Source organism: Prionailurus bengalensis, chromosome C1 (assembly GCF_016509475.1).
Source record: "Prionailurus bengalensis isolate Pbe53 chromosome C1, Fcat_Pben_1.1_paternal_pri, whole genome shotgun sequence".
Lineage (NCBI taxonomy): Eukaryota > Metazoa > Chordata > Mammalia > Carnivora > Felidae > Prionailurus > Prionailurus bengalensis.
The window spans coordinates 203288235-203303051 of NC_057345.1; the positions used below are offsets into that span (position 1 = coordinate 203288235).

Consider the following 14817-nt stretch of genomic DNA (forward strand, 5'->3'; position numbering starts at 1 on the left):
GAAATGCCAGAGATTGCCAGCAAACCACCAGAAGCTGGGAAGAGGAAAAGGATTTCCTCTACAGCTTTCAGAGGAACATGGCCCCGTCAACACCTTGACTTTGGACTTCCAGCCCCTAGAACCGTGAGACAATAAATCTCTGTTGTTTTAGGTCACGGGTTTTGGTACTTTGGTATAGCAGATCTTGAAAACTAATATAAGCTACTTTGAAAAACAGCCTAGCAGTTCCTCAAAAAGTTAAGCAGGGTTACCATACGACCCTGCAATTCCGCTCCTAGGTATATACAGTTGACCTTTGAACGAGGGGGTTAGAGGCACCAACAGCCGGCGCATGAAAATCCCCATATAACTTTTGATTCCAAAAGAACTTAACTACTAATAACCTACTGTCGACTAGAAGCCTTACCAATAACATAGTCAACTAACACATTTTTTACTCAAAATTAGCACACATTTTATATAGCATATGTATTATATACTGTAGTCTGACAATAAAGTAAGCTAGAGGAAAGATAATGTTGATTAAAAAATCATAAGGAGAAGAAAATACATTTACAGTACTGTACTATAAAAATCTACAAGTGGACCTGTGCAGTTCAAACCTGTGCTGTTCAAGGGCCAACCGTATACCCATGAGAAATGAAAACATACGGTCACAAAAAGACTTGTACGTGAATATTCATGACAGCATTCTTCATAATAATCAAAAGGTGGAGACAACCCAAATATCCATCAACTGATGAACGGATAACCTCACACAATGGAATGTTATTCAGCCATAGAAAGGATGTGCCTTGAAAACGTTATGTGAAACGAAAAAAGCCAATCATTAAATGAACACCGTACATTCTATTATTCCATTCATATGAAATCTCCAGAACAGGGAAATATGTAGAGACAGAAAGTAGATCCGTGGTTGCTAAGGGCTGGGGCAGGGGTGGGGGGAAAGGATAGAGAGACTGAGAAGTGACAGCTATAATGTACAGGTTTCTTTTCAAGGGGACAAAAAGGTTCTGATGTTGATGGTCACAGAACACTGAATATGCAAAAAACAAAAAACTTAACTATCACTTTAAATGGGTGAATTGTATGGTATGTGAATTATACCTCAATATACTTGTAACCAAAGAGAGAGAGAGAGAGAGAGTGACCAAGAGGGAAAGGATGGAGAGAGGTCTCCAGAAGCTGCAGACCACTGGTTTTCCAATCTGGTCGCAAAGAGGACTCGCCTGGCAGGCTTTTACTTAAATCAACTTTATTGAGACAGAATTTACATACAATAAACACATCCCTTTTAAGCATATAGTCCAATGAGTTTGACAGATGGATACATGTGCATAACTACCACCACAACAAAGATAAAGAACATTTCTATCACCCAAAAAAAGTTCCCTCACACCCTTTTGCAGTCAGTCTTCCCACCACTCCCGGGGCCAGAAAACTACTAATCTGCTTTTTGCCACAACAGCTTCATACTTTCCAGAACTTCATAAAAATGGAATCAGCCAGTGTGTACTTTTGTGTCTGGCTTCTTTCACTCAACAGTGTTTTTGACATTCACCTCCAGTGCTATGAGGAACAATGGTTCACTCCTTTTCATTGCTAAGTAGTATTCCACTGGGCCATTATATCACAATTTCTGCATTCACCTGTTATTGAATACTGGGGTTTTCCTAGGTTGGGGCTGCTGTGAATAAAGCTGCTATGGATATGCACGCATTTTTGTGGACATGTTTCCATTTCTCTTGGGTAAATACCTTGGAGTGGAATTGCTGTGTCAGGGAGCAACCGTGTATGTAACTTAATAAGGAACGGTCTGTTTTCCAAAATGGTTGTACCATTGTACACTCCCACTGCTAGTTGCCACTTGTAAAAATCCCAATGCCTGGGTCATGCCGCAAACCAATTAAATCAGACTCTCTGGGGAGAAGGACCCAGGCATCATTATTGCCCCTAGGAGATTCTAATGCATAGACAAGGTCTTGAAAGCCAGTGCTATAATCTCAGGTGCCTTGGGGCAAGCAAACAAGCGAAAGACACATTATATTCACCTGCACCATTTCCTGATGCCTCCTTGATAATGGAAAGAAGAGAAGAAAACATAGGCAAGCATCTAGTCTCAAGTCAGCTACGTTGGTCTTCCAGATTCTCCCCACCTTTCATGAGTTAGGAGAAGGTGGAAGGAATGTAAAATAATAAATATTGGGGCACTTGCGTGGTTCAGTTGGTTAAGCACCTGACTTTAGCTCAGGTCATGATCTCATGGTTCGTGAGTTCGAGCCCTACGTCAGGCTCTGTGCTGACGGCTCAGAGTCTGCAGCCTGCTTTGGATTCTGTGTCTTCCTCTCTCTGTGCCCCTCCCCAGCTTACATTCTGTCTGTCTGTCTGTCTCTCTCTCTCTCCCTCTCAAAAATAAATAAAACATTAAACATAATAATAATAAATATTAGCAACTTTTTGACCACTTGATTTTGAGCTTGGCATTACAGTTGGGTCATCACTCTCAGTGCTCACAAGAGTCCTACAGGATAGGCCCTACTATAATCCCCATGATACAGATGAGCAAATGGAGCTCAGAGAGGTAAAGCAACTTGCCCAAGTTCACGCAAGCAATTATCCATGCAGTCAGGATTTAAACTCAATATTCCGCCTCCAGGGCCAGAGAAGACTCAATGGGTCCCAAGGCATGAAACACACCCACCCCCCACAACCCTCAGTCCAACTATACCTGGGACAGCAGGAGAATTCTCCAAGCCTCCAACACAATTGTGAAGGAAAGCCGCAGGTGTGTTTATGAGAGAGTGGTAAAGGTGGTGTATAATATGACTGAAAGGTGGGGGTTAATTATGGGATTTCCTTTCCTTTCAAGCTTAAAGGACGGGATTTAAACCCCTTTGGGACAGGGGAGGAGACCAAGTCATTGCTGGTGCTCGGGACAGGGAAGAGCCAGGGTCTGGGAAGAGGGAAGGAGAGAGATAAAGAAGCAGGAGGTGAGTGGGAGCTGCCTGGAGGCTGAGGAGTGGGCAGTGTGCCTGCCCGGCTGCCTGGTCCTTTCATTTAACTCTTCTCTGACCTGGGAACGGGTGAGGAGCACTTTGCTGGAAGGAGCCACTCTCTTCAGCGGGGACGGCTCTTTCGAAACAAGGAGCAAATCAGGAGTGAGAAAAGCATTTCTCAAAAATGTATCTGGGGATTAGGGAAACCGTGTGGGCTATGCAGGTACTCTGTATTATCATGGCAACTATTCCGTAAATCTAAAACAACTCTAAAATTACAAGTTGCCTTTAAAGTGATAGATAAATGGGGCGCCTGGGTGGCTCAGTCAGTTGAGTGTCTGACTTCAGCTCAGGTGGTGATCTCAACGGTTCGTGAATACGAGCCCACATTGATACGAGTAGTATCAATGCTACCCCTTCTTTCCTTCTTTCCCACATCAGGCTTTCTGCTGTCAGCGCAGAGCCTGCTTCGGATCTTCTGTCTCCCTCTCTCTCTGCCCCTCCCCTGCTCGCACTGTCTCTCTCTCTCTCTCTCTCTCTCTCTCTCTCTCTCTCTCTCTCCCTCTCTCTCAAAAATAAATAAACATTAAAAATTGTTTCAATAAATAAAATAAATGATAAACAGATGATACATAGCTAGCTACATAAAATGTACCTGGAGGTTGTGGCATCATAGAGCAGGGGAGCAAGAAGAAACACAAAGCAGAAGAAAATCTGCCGTGTATATATACACTGTGCGTGTACTGAAATAAAAGTGGGAGACAAATCCTGGGGCCATCCATTTTAATCCCTAACAGGAAAGAAAAAACTGGGGACAAACAAGGGCCCCATAAGACACAGGGGTAGGGACTAAGGGAGGCTTAGGACCACTTCTTTCAAGAGATTCAGAGCCGGGAGCTGGAGGGTGGTGTTTGCATGCACTATGGGGTGTCTCCAGTGCCCAAGCCAGCCTGCTCTCTGTCTCTCTGTCTCTCTCTCTCATTCTCTTCCCTTCTCACCTGCTTCCCACCCATGGGTCCAAGAGCAGGGCCAGAATCATGCAGAAGACCACTGGCCCTTAGCCAAGTTGGTTACCCTCCCCAGGCCTCAATTTTGGATCTATAAAATAGGACTACCATGAGTCCAGCCCACATCACAGAACCGAGAAGATGAGTGGAAACATTCTGTGTGTTGCAAAGATCTGTGTAAATCCAGATGATTCAATGTTCATAGCACGTCTGTTCATAATAGCCCCAAACTGGAAATCACCCAACTGGCAATCAACAGTGGCATGGATAAACAGGTTGTGGTTTATTCATATGCTGGAATACAACACAGCAATCAAAAAGAATGTCGGGGCGCCGGGGGGCGCAGTCGGTTAAGCGTCCGACTTCAGCCAGGTCACGATCTCGCGGTCCGTGAGTTCGAGCCCCGCGTCAGGCTCTGGGCTGGTGGCTCAGAGCCTGGAGCCTGTTTCCGATTCTGTGTTTCCCTCTCTCTCTGCCCCTCCCCCGTTCATGCTCTGTCTCTCTCTGTCCCAAAAATAAATAAAAACGTTGAAAACAAAAATTAAAAAAAAAAAAAAAAGAATGAACCCCTACAGTGTGCACGCACACAGATGAGCCTCCCAGACCTAATGGTGAGTGAAGTAAGTCAGGAGCAAGAGTCAACATACTGTAGGAGTCAATTCGTGTGCAGTTCAAACAGAGGCAAGTAATCTGGGATGGTACAAGTAAGACTAGAAATTACCTTTGGGGGATACTGACTTGGAGGGGCGCATAAGGGCACTTCTGGGTGCTGGAAATGTTCTGGATCTTGATCTGGTTCATATATAGGTACAGACTTATCAATGTATACTTGATGGTACATAACTTATACCTCAGCTAGAAAATGTAAATGACTAAAATTACTATGTGGAGTCAGTCTCTGTTGGAAGGTAAGAAGGCTTTTGGAGGGAAATTATGAACCCATTTTGCCACTCCTTCTTTCCTGCTCTCACACCCTCCCCTCACCACCCCCCTCCACGGCCTCTCTCTAAATGGGAACTTCTTGTCCCTCAACATTCCTTGATTCTATTCCTTTACTCCTTCATTGGAACCCCTACCTCTAGAATAGTGGGGTCAGGCACTATTCTAGAAACTTGAGGGTGCAACCTAACTCTCAGCCCTCCTTTGTGCAGTAAACAGGTATTTAACATATGCTTTGAGGCCCCTCCTCTACCAGCACTAAGCATTTTCTCTCAAGCAGGTCCAAGTGGTAAAGAGCTGGCAAAGAATATCTGGAATAGATAACCTTTCTCCGCCTGTGGTTCAAGAAAGGAGAAAGCTGTCTACTAGGTGCTGGTATCCATTTATTCCTCTACGACAGAGCCCACATAGCTGGAAGGCAGCAGGGGTAGAATTGAAACGCAGGTATGTCTGACTCCTACATCTCTGCCCTTCCCAACGCTCTCACAGCCCCCCAGGAGCCAGATCCACCGTGCCTTCTCTCTGGGCATCTGTACGGTCAGCCTCCAAGGTGGCCCCCACTGATTCTTGCCTCCAAGTATTCGTGTCTTTATATCGCCCCCCACACACAATGAAGATGACCTATGCAACCAATGGGATATTGTACAAATAACAGTATTTGCCTTCCAAGGCTAGGATATAAAAGACATTGTGACTTCCACCTTGCTCTGCCTTGAATTACCCACTTTGTGGAAGCCAGCCGCCATGTTGTAAGGACACTCAAGCAGCCTAGGGAGAGTGCCATGTGGTGAGAAATTGAGACCTCCTGCCAACAGCCAGCCCCAAATTGCCAGCCACATGAATGAACCACCTTGGAAGCAGCTCCTCTAGCCTCAGTCGGACTTTCAGATAACTGCAGCCCTAGCTGACATCTTGACTGCCACCCCATGAGAGACTCCAGGCCAGAATCAGCCAGCCAAGCCACTCCAAACTTTCTGACCCATGGAAGCTGTATGAGATAATAAATGTTTGTTGCTGCTTTAACCTACTAGATTTGGGGGTTGTTTGTTATATCATATTGCTTCATATAAATAATATAGCCCCTCTCAGCTCAGAGCCATGGGTTCATGCTGCAGGAACAGTCTGGAAGGTGGCATGTTAAGGGGTCCAGAATGATCCACTCACCAGAGGGGTAGCCAGCATGGGCTGAATTTGAGAGGACAGGAGAGGACACACATCAACAAGAAATCCCCAGCATGTGCAAGAAGGACTGTGAAATAAGAAATCAGGCAAGGCAGAAATCCTGGCACCTTCCTACCTAGAAATTTCTTACACACTCCATCTATCTCAGTAAATGGAACCACGTGGCCAGTTACTCTGGCCAAAAACCTGGGAGTCATCCTTGAGCCCATTCTCTCTCACATACCCAACATCTCATCCATCAGCCAAGCCCTGGGCTCTACCCCAGAATGTATCCCAGACCTGGCCCCTTCTCACTGCTTTTCCTGCAAGCACCACGGCCTAAACCACCAGCCCCCTTCACCTGGCCAACATCAGCAGCCTGTTGACCCCTCTCCCTACCCTACTCTTGTGCCTGTTCAAGGCCAGAGGAGTCTTCTCACAATAGAGATCAGATCATGTGGCATGTGCTCAGAACACTCCAGAGCTGCTATTCTCCAGCAAGACATGGCCTCCTTTCAAGCATAATAAGCTCATCTCACCTCAGGGCCTTTGCACTTGCTCGTTCAATCTTCCAGATCATCATGTAACATCATCATTTGGGTCTCACCTCATGCAATACTTCCTCTGAATTTTCCGGGGCCACACTAACATAATCACTCTCTAACCCACTGCTTTAGCTCATTTCCTTCATAACATGTTTACCTATTTACTGCCTGTCTCCCCCAGAAAAGTGTCAGTCCCGTAAGGGCAAACACCTTATCTATCTTATTCACTTCAAAACCAGTGTCTGTCTCTTGATGTCAGCTCAGGTCATGATCTCACAGTCACGAGATTGAGCCCCACATCAGGCTCCATGCTGTGTGTCAAGCCTGCTTGGGATTGTCTCTCTCTCTCCCTCTCTCTCTGCCCCTCCCCCACTCATAGTTGGTCTGTCTCTCTCTCCCCCCCCCAAAATAAATAAATAAACATTTAAAAAAAACAGTGTCTTAAAATAAATGTGTTTCTTACAAAAAAAAAAAAAAACAGTGTCACATGGAAAGAGTTCAATAAACATTTGTTTAATGAATCCTGTCTAGAGGTAAGGGGGTGGATGAAATGACCTCCAAGTTGATCTGGCTGTAAAATCCAGAGGACAGAGCTCTGCTGTGTGCTCTGGGGCTCACATCGCCCTTCCCAGCAGAGGAAAAGGCAGGGCGGTAGTAAGAGCTGTGGTTTTAGGGGAAAGACTTGCCAGCTGGGTGGAGCTCACACCACCGGTGGGTCCCATTTCCTACAGAGGAAAATCCTCCAAAAAGCTCCTTCTGTCTGCCTGGCCACTGCCCTGCCGGGCCACCTCTACCCTCTCAGTTGTCGTCCTTGGCTGGGCAGAGCAGGACTGCCGCAGCCTGGTGGATTCTGAGCTTCCAGTATTTTCAAGAATTACCAGGCAGGCTACACCCCCCCCCCCCCCGCCGAAGTCATCTTTGGCATCCCTCTGTCACCCCCCAGGAGGCTGCTGTACAATAGGGAACCCTCTTCTGTCACACCTCCGGACCTCTTTCAGCCCCTGTTCACCCAGACTCAGACCCTTCATTGCCAGTATGTTCGTCCCCTTATCCTAGTTGAAGGAATCCGCTGCCATAAGAGATGGACAGCAAAGACGGAGGGGCAGGTAAGGATTAAGGAATGTCAGCAAGATCGGATATTTAGAAGGAAGCACAAAGGTCCAGGGACAAACATGGGTGACGAGTTACACACTGTGAGACCTTGGCAAAGTCATCCAACCTCTGGATGCCTCAGTTTGCTTCTTTGTAAAACAAGGAAATCTTTCAGCCTGCTTTATGCGGTGATGGAATCAAAAGAATAAAATCAGACAATACACTGAAGTGCTTTCTAAAGCCTGAAGCACTGTACAAACATCCATTGTTATTAAGAGAAGCAGGTGCAGAAAGCAGGAGAGAAAGGGAGTAGACCGGGAGGAGGGAGGAAACAAAGGTTCTGGAGTTAAGGGTGGGAAAGCTCTGCTCTGGACGAAGAGAACAAGGAGGGAGACGGAGGGAGGAGCAGAAACCCACTGCCCCCACCTGAAGAAGGCAAGGCTGGGAGAGTCAGAAAAGCAGAAGGCACCTGGAGGGGTAGGACCGTCCACCTGTGCCCATTGCGAGCCGGGCTGTTGGCACCTCTGCTACGAGGGCACTCCCCCTCCCCCACCCCCACCCCCGGAGTTCACACACAGATGGGGAGACGCCCCCAGCAAGGCCATGTACCCTGCTTGAGCAAGGTCACTCCGGAAGAAGTGGATTCCCTTGCAGACCTGCCTGCTCCAGGGGCACCCTTCCCCAAAACAACAGTTGGCTCTTGGAGCTACCCACTGATAATAATCAACTACTCTGCTCTTGAGCACCTGCCTTATGTCAGGCACTGGACTGCGCACTTCACACGCATTATCCCATTTTATCCTCATAATAACCTTTTCTTGCCCCATACCCTTGAGAATAAAACAGAGGCTCCGGGAGGTTAGATGCCTTGCCCAAGGTCACTCGGTAAATAAAGAAGCAGAGCATGAGATGTACTGGATCCTGGGCCTCAACTGCCCAGTACTTCTTTTTGAGACATCCTCCCTCCTGCTTCCATTCAAGGAACTCCTTCCTGAAAGATCAGGTGTGAACGGCAAAGGTGGGGTGAGAGGGCAGGGAGGATGTAAGTAATGATGGGGGACGATGCAGAGACGGGCTGTGTAACAGGTAAGGCAGGGCATTTCCACCTCCAGAGAGCTGAGCCCATCCGACAGAACAGCTGCTCTCCCAAGTAATCCATCATAATCCATTACTCCAAGAAGCCAACTCGTGATCCATCACTCCTCGGTCCAGGCCTGAGAGGATGCAGCAGGGCTCCAGCCAACCTGGCCAACCAGGACCCAGCAGTCCCTCTGACCTTCTTGCCTCAGTTTTCCTCTCCCACCAAGACCAGCCCTGAAACACTGATGGGGAAACTGAGGGCCAAAGTGCCACCTGGCCAATAAAGAGAGTGGGATGGTCTCGCAGGAGATTCCAGGCCCAAGGAAACCCTGACCTCCAACCTCATCCCCACTTCTACCTACCCCGTTTTCCCGCCCTCGGGCTCTTTTGACTGTGGCCCCCATCCCGAGTTTTTCCAGATTGCCCCAATTGGGCCAACCAGGGCTCTGCGCGGCCCATGGGATAACTGAAACGCGTCCTCCTCCTCCTCCTCCTCCTCCACTCCCACAATCACACCCACCCCCCCCCCCCCAACCAAGGGAAATGCCTTCAGAAGCCCCTCCCTCGGAGCTTGGTCCCCGCCAGCCACGTTCAGGAGCTGCGGAGACCCCGCGCCGTGGCCCCCATCCAGAGCCCCCTCCCCCTCCCCTGCCCCCCTCCCCCCAGTCCCGGCCCTCGCCTTCACCTTGACCCGGGCCGCTCCCGGCCCCAAAGCTTAGCATAAACAAAGAGCGGGGCAGGGGACAACCCGCGCACCGCCCCCAGCGCCCCGGTGCCCCCGCTCCAGTCCCAGAACCCGAACCAGTCCCGTCCCCGAGCCCCCCGCAGAGCCAGGCGGCCCGCGGCCCCTTACCTTGGCCTGGCATTTCCGATGACAGGAGAAGCTGCAGACTGCGAGAGGGCGAGACACAGAAAGAAAGTTTAGCCGCGAGGTATGAAATGGAAACTCCGGCGAATCTCCTCCCACCCCCGCCCGCACTCCGCGCTTGGGAGGGAAGGAGGGAAGGAGCGAAGGAGGGACGGAGGGAAGGAGGGAAGGAGGGACGGAGGGAGGAGGCGGCGGAGGGGGGCCGCTGCCGCAGCTCCCCGGGGCCCGCGGGGTGGGAACGCCGGGGACTGCGGGCCCTCCGGCTGGGGAGGCACCGAGCCCCCATCACCAGAGCCCCTGGGGCAGGCCTGCGAAGGTGGGAGGAACAGGAGGAGGGGAGGGGGGTACAGACTCCCCCGCTGGATCACTGCCAGGGGCAGAGGTGGCCCGGACCCAGGCCCCATGCCAGCCGCGCCAAGGAATAACGGGGGCCTTCTCCCCTTACACACACACACACACACACACACACACACACACACACGTGTGTGTGTGTGTGTGTGCGCGCGTGCCAGGAAGGCAGTCGGCACCCCAGGAACCACAATCGCACTCACTCTCCCCTAGAGAGGGACACACGGACCCGATTTACAGTCCAGGAGAAGACCGGTGCACACACACATTCGCATTTACACCCATACACACACAGACTCACCCATAACCACTTATACCCGTACACTCAGCCAGACGTGCAAACATAACCATATGTACACATATAGCCTCACACACACTCACACTCATGCCCAAGGGAAACCTCTGACTCAGGGACACCAACACACAGCCTGACACGGACGTGTAGACACAGACACACGGACAGATGCTCATACAGGCTCACAAACTTCTTGTCCATCACTTGAAACATACACACACACACACACACACACACACACACACACAAAGGACTTAATTCTGCCCTCCCACTACCAGAAGCTGGAATCAAATTTCCTCTGGGGTTCCCTCCGTCTGGAATGTCCCAGCCCTGCCTGCCCCACCCACAGGGCCCTCCACCCTGGGGTTTGCTGGTCCCCTCCCACCAAGTCCCACAGATGGAGTGAGGGGTCTCCTGAGCTGAGCTCCTACACGGACTTGACCTTATTTGCTACCTACGACCTGCTGAGACAGTGGGTTAGCAGCACTGGTTAGAGAACAGGGGTCGGGGAGGCAGGGGAGCTGCTGCAACCCCAAATCCTTGGTAGCCACAGCCAACTGCCCTGACCTCATGGATCCACAGTTCCTCCAATCCTTTTCTGTCTTTGAGCCAACTTGATTCTCAGCAGAATGCAAAAGGGGAGACTGAGGCACAGAGGAAGGCCCAGAGTTACCAAAAGAGGCTCTGGGGCTCTCCATACCAAGGCTTCTGATTGGTCTGTGGGAGTGGAAGTCCAGAGGCACAATGGGTGGAGCCTAGGATTCAACCTTGGCTATTGGCCCTCCTCGCCTGGGACCTTGTTCTCCCAGAACCTAGCCCTGGCCCCAGCTCAGGCCTGTGACTCAGCTGCTGCTGAACAAGGCTTTCCTGACCCCACCAGCCACCCAGCCCAGCTCAGGGACTTCTCCGCCCCTGGCCACACCAAGACGTATCCCCTGGCCACCCAAAACAAGTCAAGCCCATCTGCTAGCCTTTCTGCTTCTCTGTCTCCCCACTCTCACTACCCCAGCGTGGCAACTCCCCTTCAGATTCCCCAGCCCCACCCCCACGCCTTCTTTTCTGGCCTCAGAATATGGAATTGAGAAAGCCTCAGGCTGAGTGTGGCCTGAGCTCTGAAGGCCTTTCCAGCCAGACCGGCCCCCCACTGGGCCACTACCTCCAGCCTGAAGGAGCTTTCCCCTTCCTCTGCTAATCAAATCCCAGGCCTTCAGGAAAAAGTCCTGGGCCCCTCATCTGGAGGCCTCCCTCACTGTTCCCTACCTCCTTGCAGGTATCACCAGAGAGAGCATGTTTCCCATCACCTCCTTGGTTCCTACAGCTGTGGGTTCCTTCAAAGGAAGGATCTCTCTCTCTCTTTCTCCCCCCCTCCCTCTCTCTCTCTCTCTCTCACACACACACATACACACACACACACACACACACACACACACACACACTACACAGTGCCTGGTATACAGTAGAGGTTTAACAAATGATTGATGAGTTGGACCTGACTGAAGATCTCCCCTGGAATCTATGTACACCCCCATTTACTCATTCCCACCCCACTCTCAGCCTTTCCCTGAGCCATACTCTGCCCCCAATATTTAACTATCCGTTAAAATGGATCCCTAAGTTATCCAATCTGGGCCTCCTGATCCCAGTCTAGATACCAACAGCCAGGATTCCATCTTCCTCCAGTATCATACTGCATACCTGACAGTTCACAGAATGCACCAAACTCTTGCCTGCCTCAGGGCCTTTGCACTTGCTGTTCTGGCTGCCTGGAACACTCTCCCTCACCCCAGCCGTCTATTGTTCCCCAAGCCAAATCCTTCTCCTACTTCTAGAATCCACCGAAAGCCATCTATCTCCCCAAAGAGGCTTTTCCTGACCACCCAAATTACATTACGTACTTCCAATATTCTTTCTCAGTGGTACCCTGATAATTTCCTTCTTAATACAGTTCACAGTCTGAAGTCAACGTGGGCAATTCCTGCTCATTTATGAATAGTGCCTCTCCCTACACTAGACTCACCAGGACAAGGAGCATGCCTGTCTCATTCGCACCATATTCCCAGTAGCTAGAACGGTATCTGCTCCAGCCCACAACAGCAAACAGCAGCTTTGTGCAAATTAGAAAAAGGCTTACCCTCTGAGCAAACCAACCCCTTGGACACACAGCTGAGTAGAGTATCTTTGTGGAAATGGCAAGGAGGTGCCTTCTCTCCAGGCAGACCCCACTCTGTACCTGAGTGTGTGGTTTGGAGAGCAAAGAGTGGCTGCTTCCAGGGCTCCCTCGGGTAGGCGCCCTTGGCAGTGAACAGCCTGCATGACCATACAGGGCAGCCCTGCCTATCACACAGTGGGCAGACACTCCACAAATGCCCTTGAATGGAGGGCAGATGGAGAAATCATCGGGCAACTGCAGTACAATGTTCTGAGGGCTCCCTGCGTGCTGGAATGCAGAGAACTTGCCCTTGAAACCTCTACAGTGGGGAGCAAGGGAAGACCTCCCCCAACCCCCCAGAGCTCAGAAGACAAAAGCTCGGCAAACTCAACTCAAGTGGCAGGTTGCAAGCAGCTCTGCTGAGAGCTTTTGACACCTTAGGAGCACCTGCCCACCACTCCCCAAGGAGGCCCTCTTGCCCTGAGTGCCCTCCAGGGACTGTGCGCTCACAATCTTAGTCACCCCTTCTCAGCAACCCCCCACACACCCGGGACAGTATTTCCTACTCTGACTTGCACATCCCCTCTGCTGTAATTTGAAACTTGAGCGTGACATTCTGCTGGCTTCTCACTTCCCAGATCAATGGCACCTCCTGGAACCCTCTCCCACAACGAACAGGGCTGCTTTATACACCCAACTGAATATCATCGAAAGGCTGCTGTGTGACTTCTGGGGCTCAGTCATCAAAGGCACTGTGGCTTCAGCCCTGGTCCCTTGGATCACTTGCTGGGGCAGAAGCGAGTCCCGATGCCACGAGGCGCTATAGAGAGGGCCATGCGAGGAACGGCCGCGGCCCCCTGCCACCGGCCTGCGCCCATTTGTCAGGCACAGGCCCGGGCCACCTGGCAAGTGGATCCTCCAGGCCCTGTCTGTCAGGCCCTCAGATGACTACCGCCCTGGCCGCAGCTTCATGAGGGACCCAGGGTCCAAACCACCCAGCTAAGTCACACGGGAACCCCTGACCCTCAGAAACTCTGTGACATAATAATTGCATATTTATTGTAAATCGCTAAGTCGGGGGATGATATGTTAAGTAGCTACAGATAAACAACACAGAAACCAGGGCACAGGATCCCTCAGAAAGCAAGAGGCTAAAGGCTGTTGCTGGGAATTGAGGCCAGAGGCCATCTCCTCAGTCCTGCCTTGCATCCTGGGACCAGCATGCTCCTCCCCGTAACCCCTTCTCCCCTCTCCTTACCCTACAATACGATTAGTCATCCTGTCCCAGAAAGTAACTCCAAAGAGGCTGTTGGATCCCCCTTTTCCTGCCAGCCCTCCACCACTGCACCAGTTCGGGCCAATTATCCTTCCCGGGGCCCCGTCTCCCCTCCAGCCTTGTCCCCCTTCAATCCACAGAACCACAGACCATTCTCGAGTGCAAACCGATCGCATTTATACTCCTTCTTAGAAACACCTGGTCCAGCACCTCAGCATGCTTATAAAGCCCCGCACAGGCAGGTCATGTCTTCGCCTCCAGCCACTGCCCCAAAAGAGATCTGTTGCTGCCACAGTGAACTCCCCCAAAGGACATTGGGGCTAGTAGGCCTGAAATGGTGAACTCATATACATCCTCTGAGGCCCAGTTCAAAACGCCCCTCCCTAGATGATCAGGCACTCAAAGGCACCTCCTCCTCTGTGCTCCCAGGCAGGTCCTGTTCAACTTGGCAGCTTGGTATCCTGCTCCTTCTCCTAGCACAGGGTCTGACATACAGATGGGGCTCAACACACGTGGAGTACATTTAAAACTGGAAAAATTCTCCCCAGCCCAAACCACTGGGACTGGGGCTGATGTTCCAGGGCAACGAAACAGACACAAGAGAGGGTAGGTGAGCCCTACTTTTCAGCTCAGCTCCTGCCGGGAAAGGGCAAATAGGGACCGTGGTCAGTGCTTTCCGAGTGTGTCAGTACAAATACTACCTATGATCCAACCTGGTCCAGCTCTCCATCTACCCACTTACCTACCTGGCTGCGTGTAGACTGGCTCTCAGCTCAGATGTAGGTCATGCTCTGCGACCTGGGACAAGTTACTTAACCACTCTGAGCCTTAATTTCCTCATCTATAAAATGGGGGCAATAACCGTATCTACTTTACAGGGTTGTTATGGGAATTAACTGACTCCCTCTATGTGGGCGACCCACAGCACAGCAGCTTTTCATCCCTGCTGTTATTATACCGGAGAGCCCCCAACTCCTAGTCGGGAGGCCCGGCTTCTGGTCCCAACGGCCATCATATAGTTGTGTGACGTGAGGCAAGTCATTCCCACTCTCTGGTCCCCA

The 14817-nt window shown here is 50.7% G+C and overlaps 1 protein-coding gene across 9 annotated transcripts in view; it reads right to left on the bottom strand.

Annotated features, from left to right (window-relative positions):
• Positions 1-14817, bottom strand: part of TNS1 (tensin 1) — a 202565-nt gene that overhangs the window by 161754 nt on the left and 25994 nt on the right. For all 9 annotated transcript variants that reach the window (XM_043577781.1, XM_043577779.1, XM_043577780.1 and 6 more), the window contains one exon: positions 9674-9711. In XM_043577781.1, coding sequence (XP_043433716.1) covers positions 9674-9711 — 38 coding nt within the window. The remainder of the gene's footprint in view (positions 1-9673; positions 9712-14817) is intronic.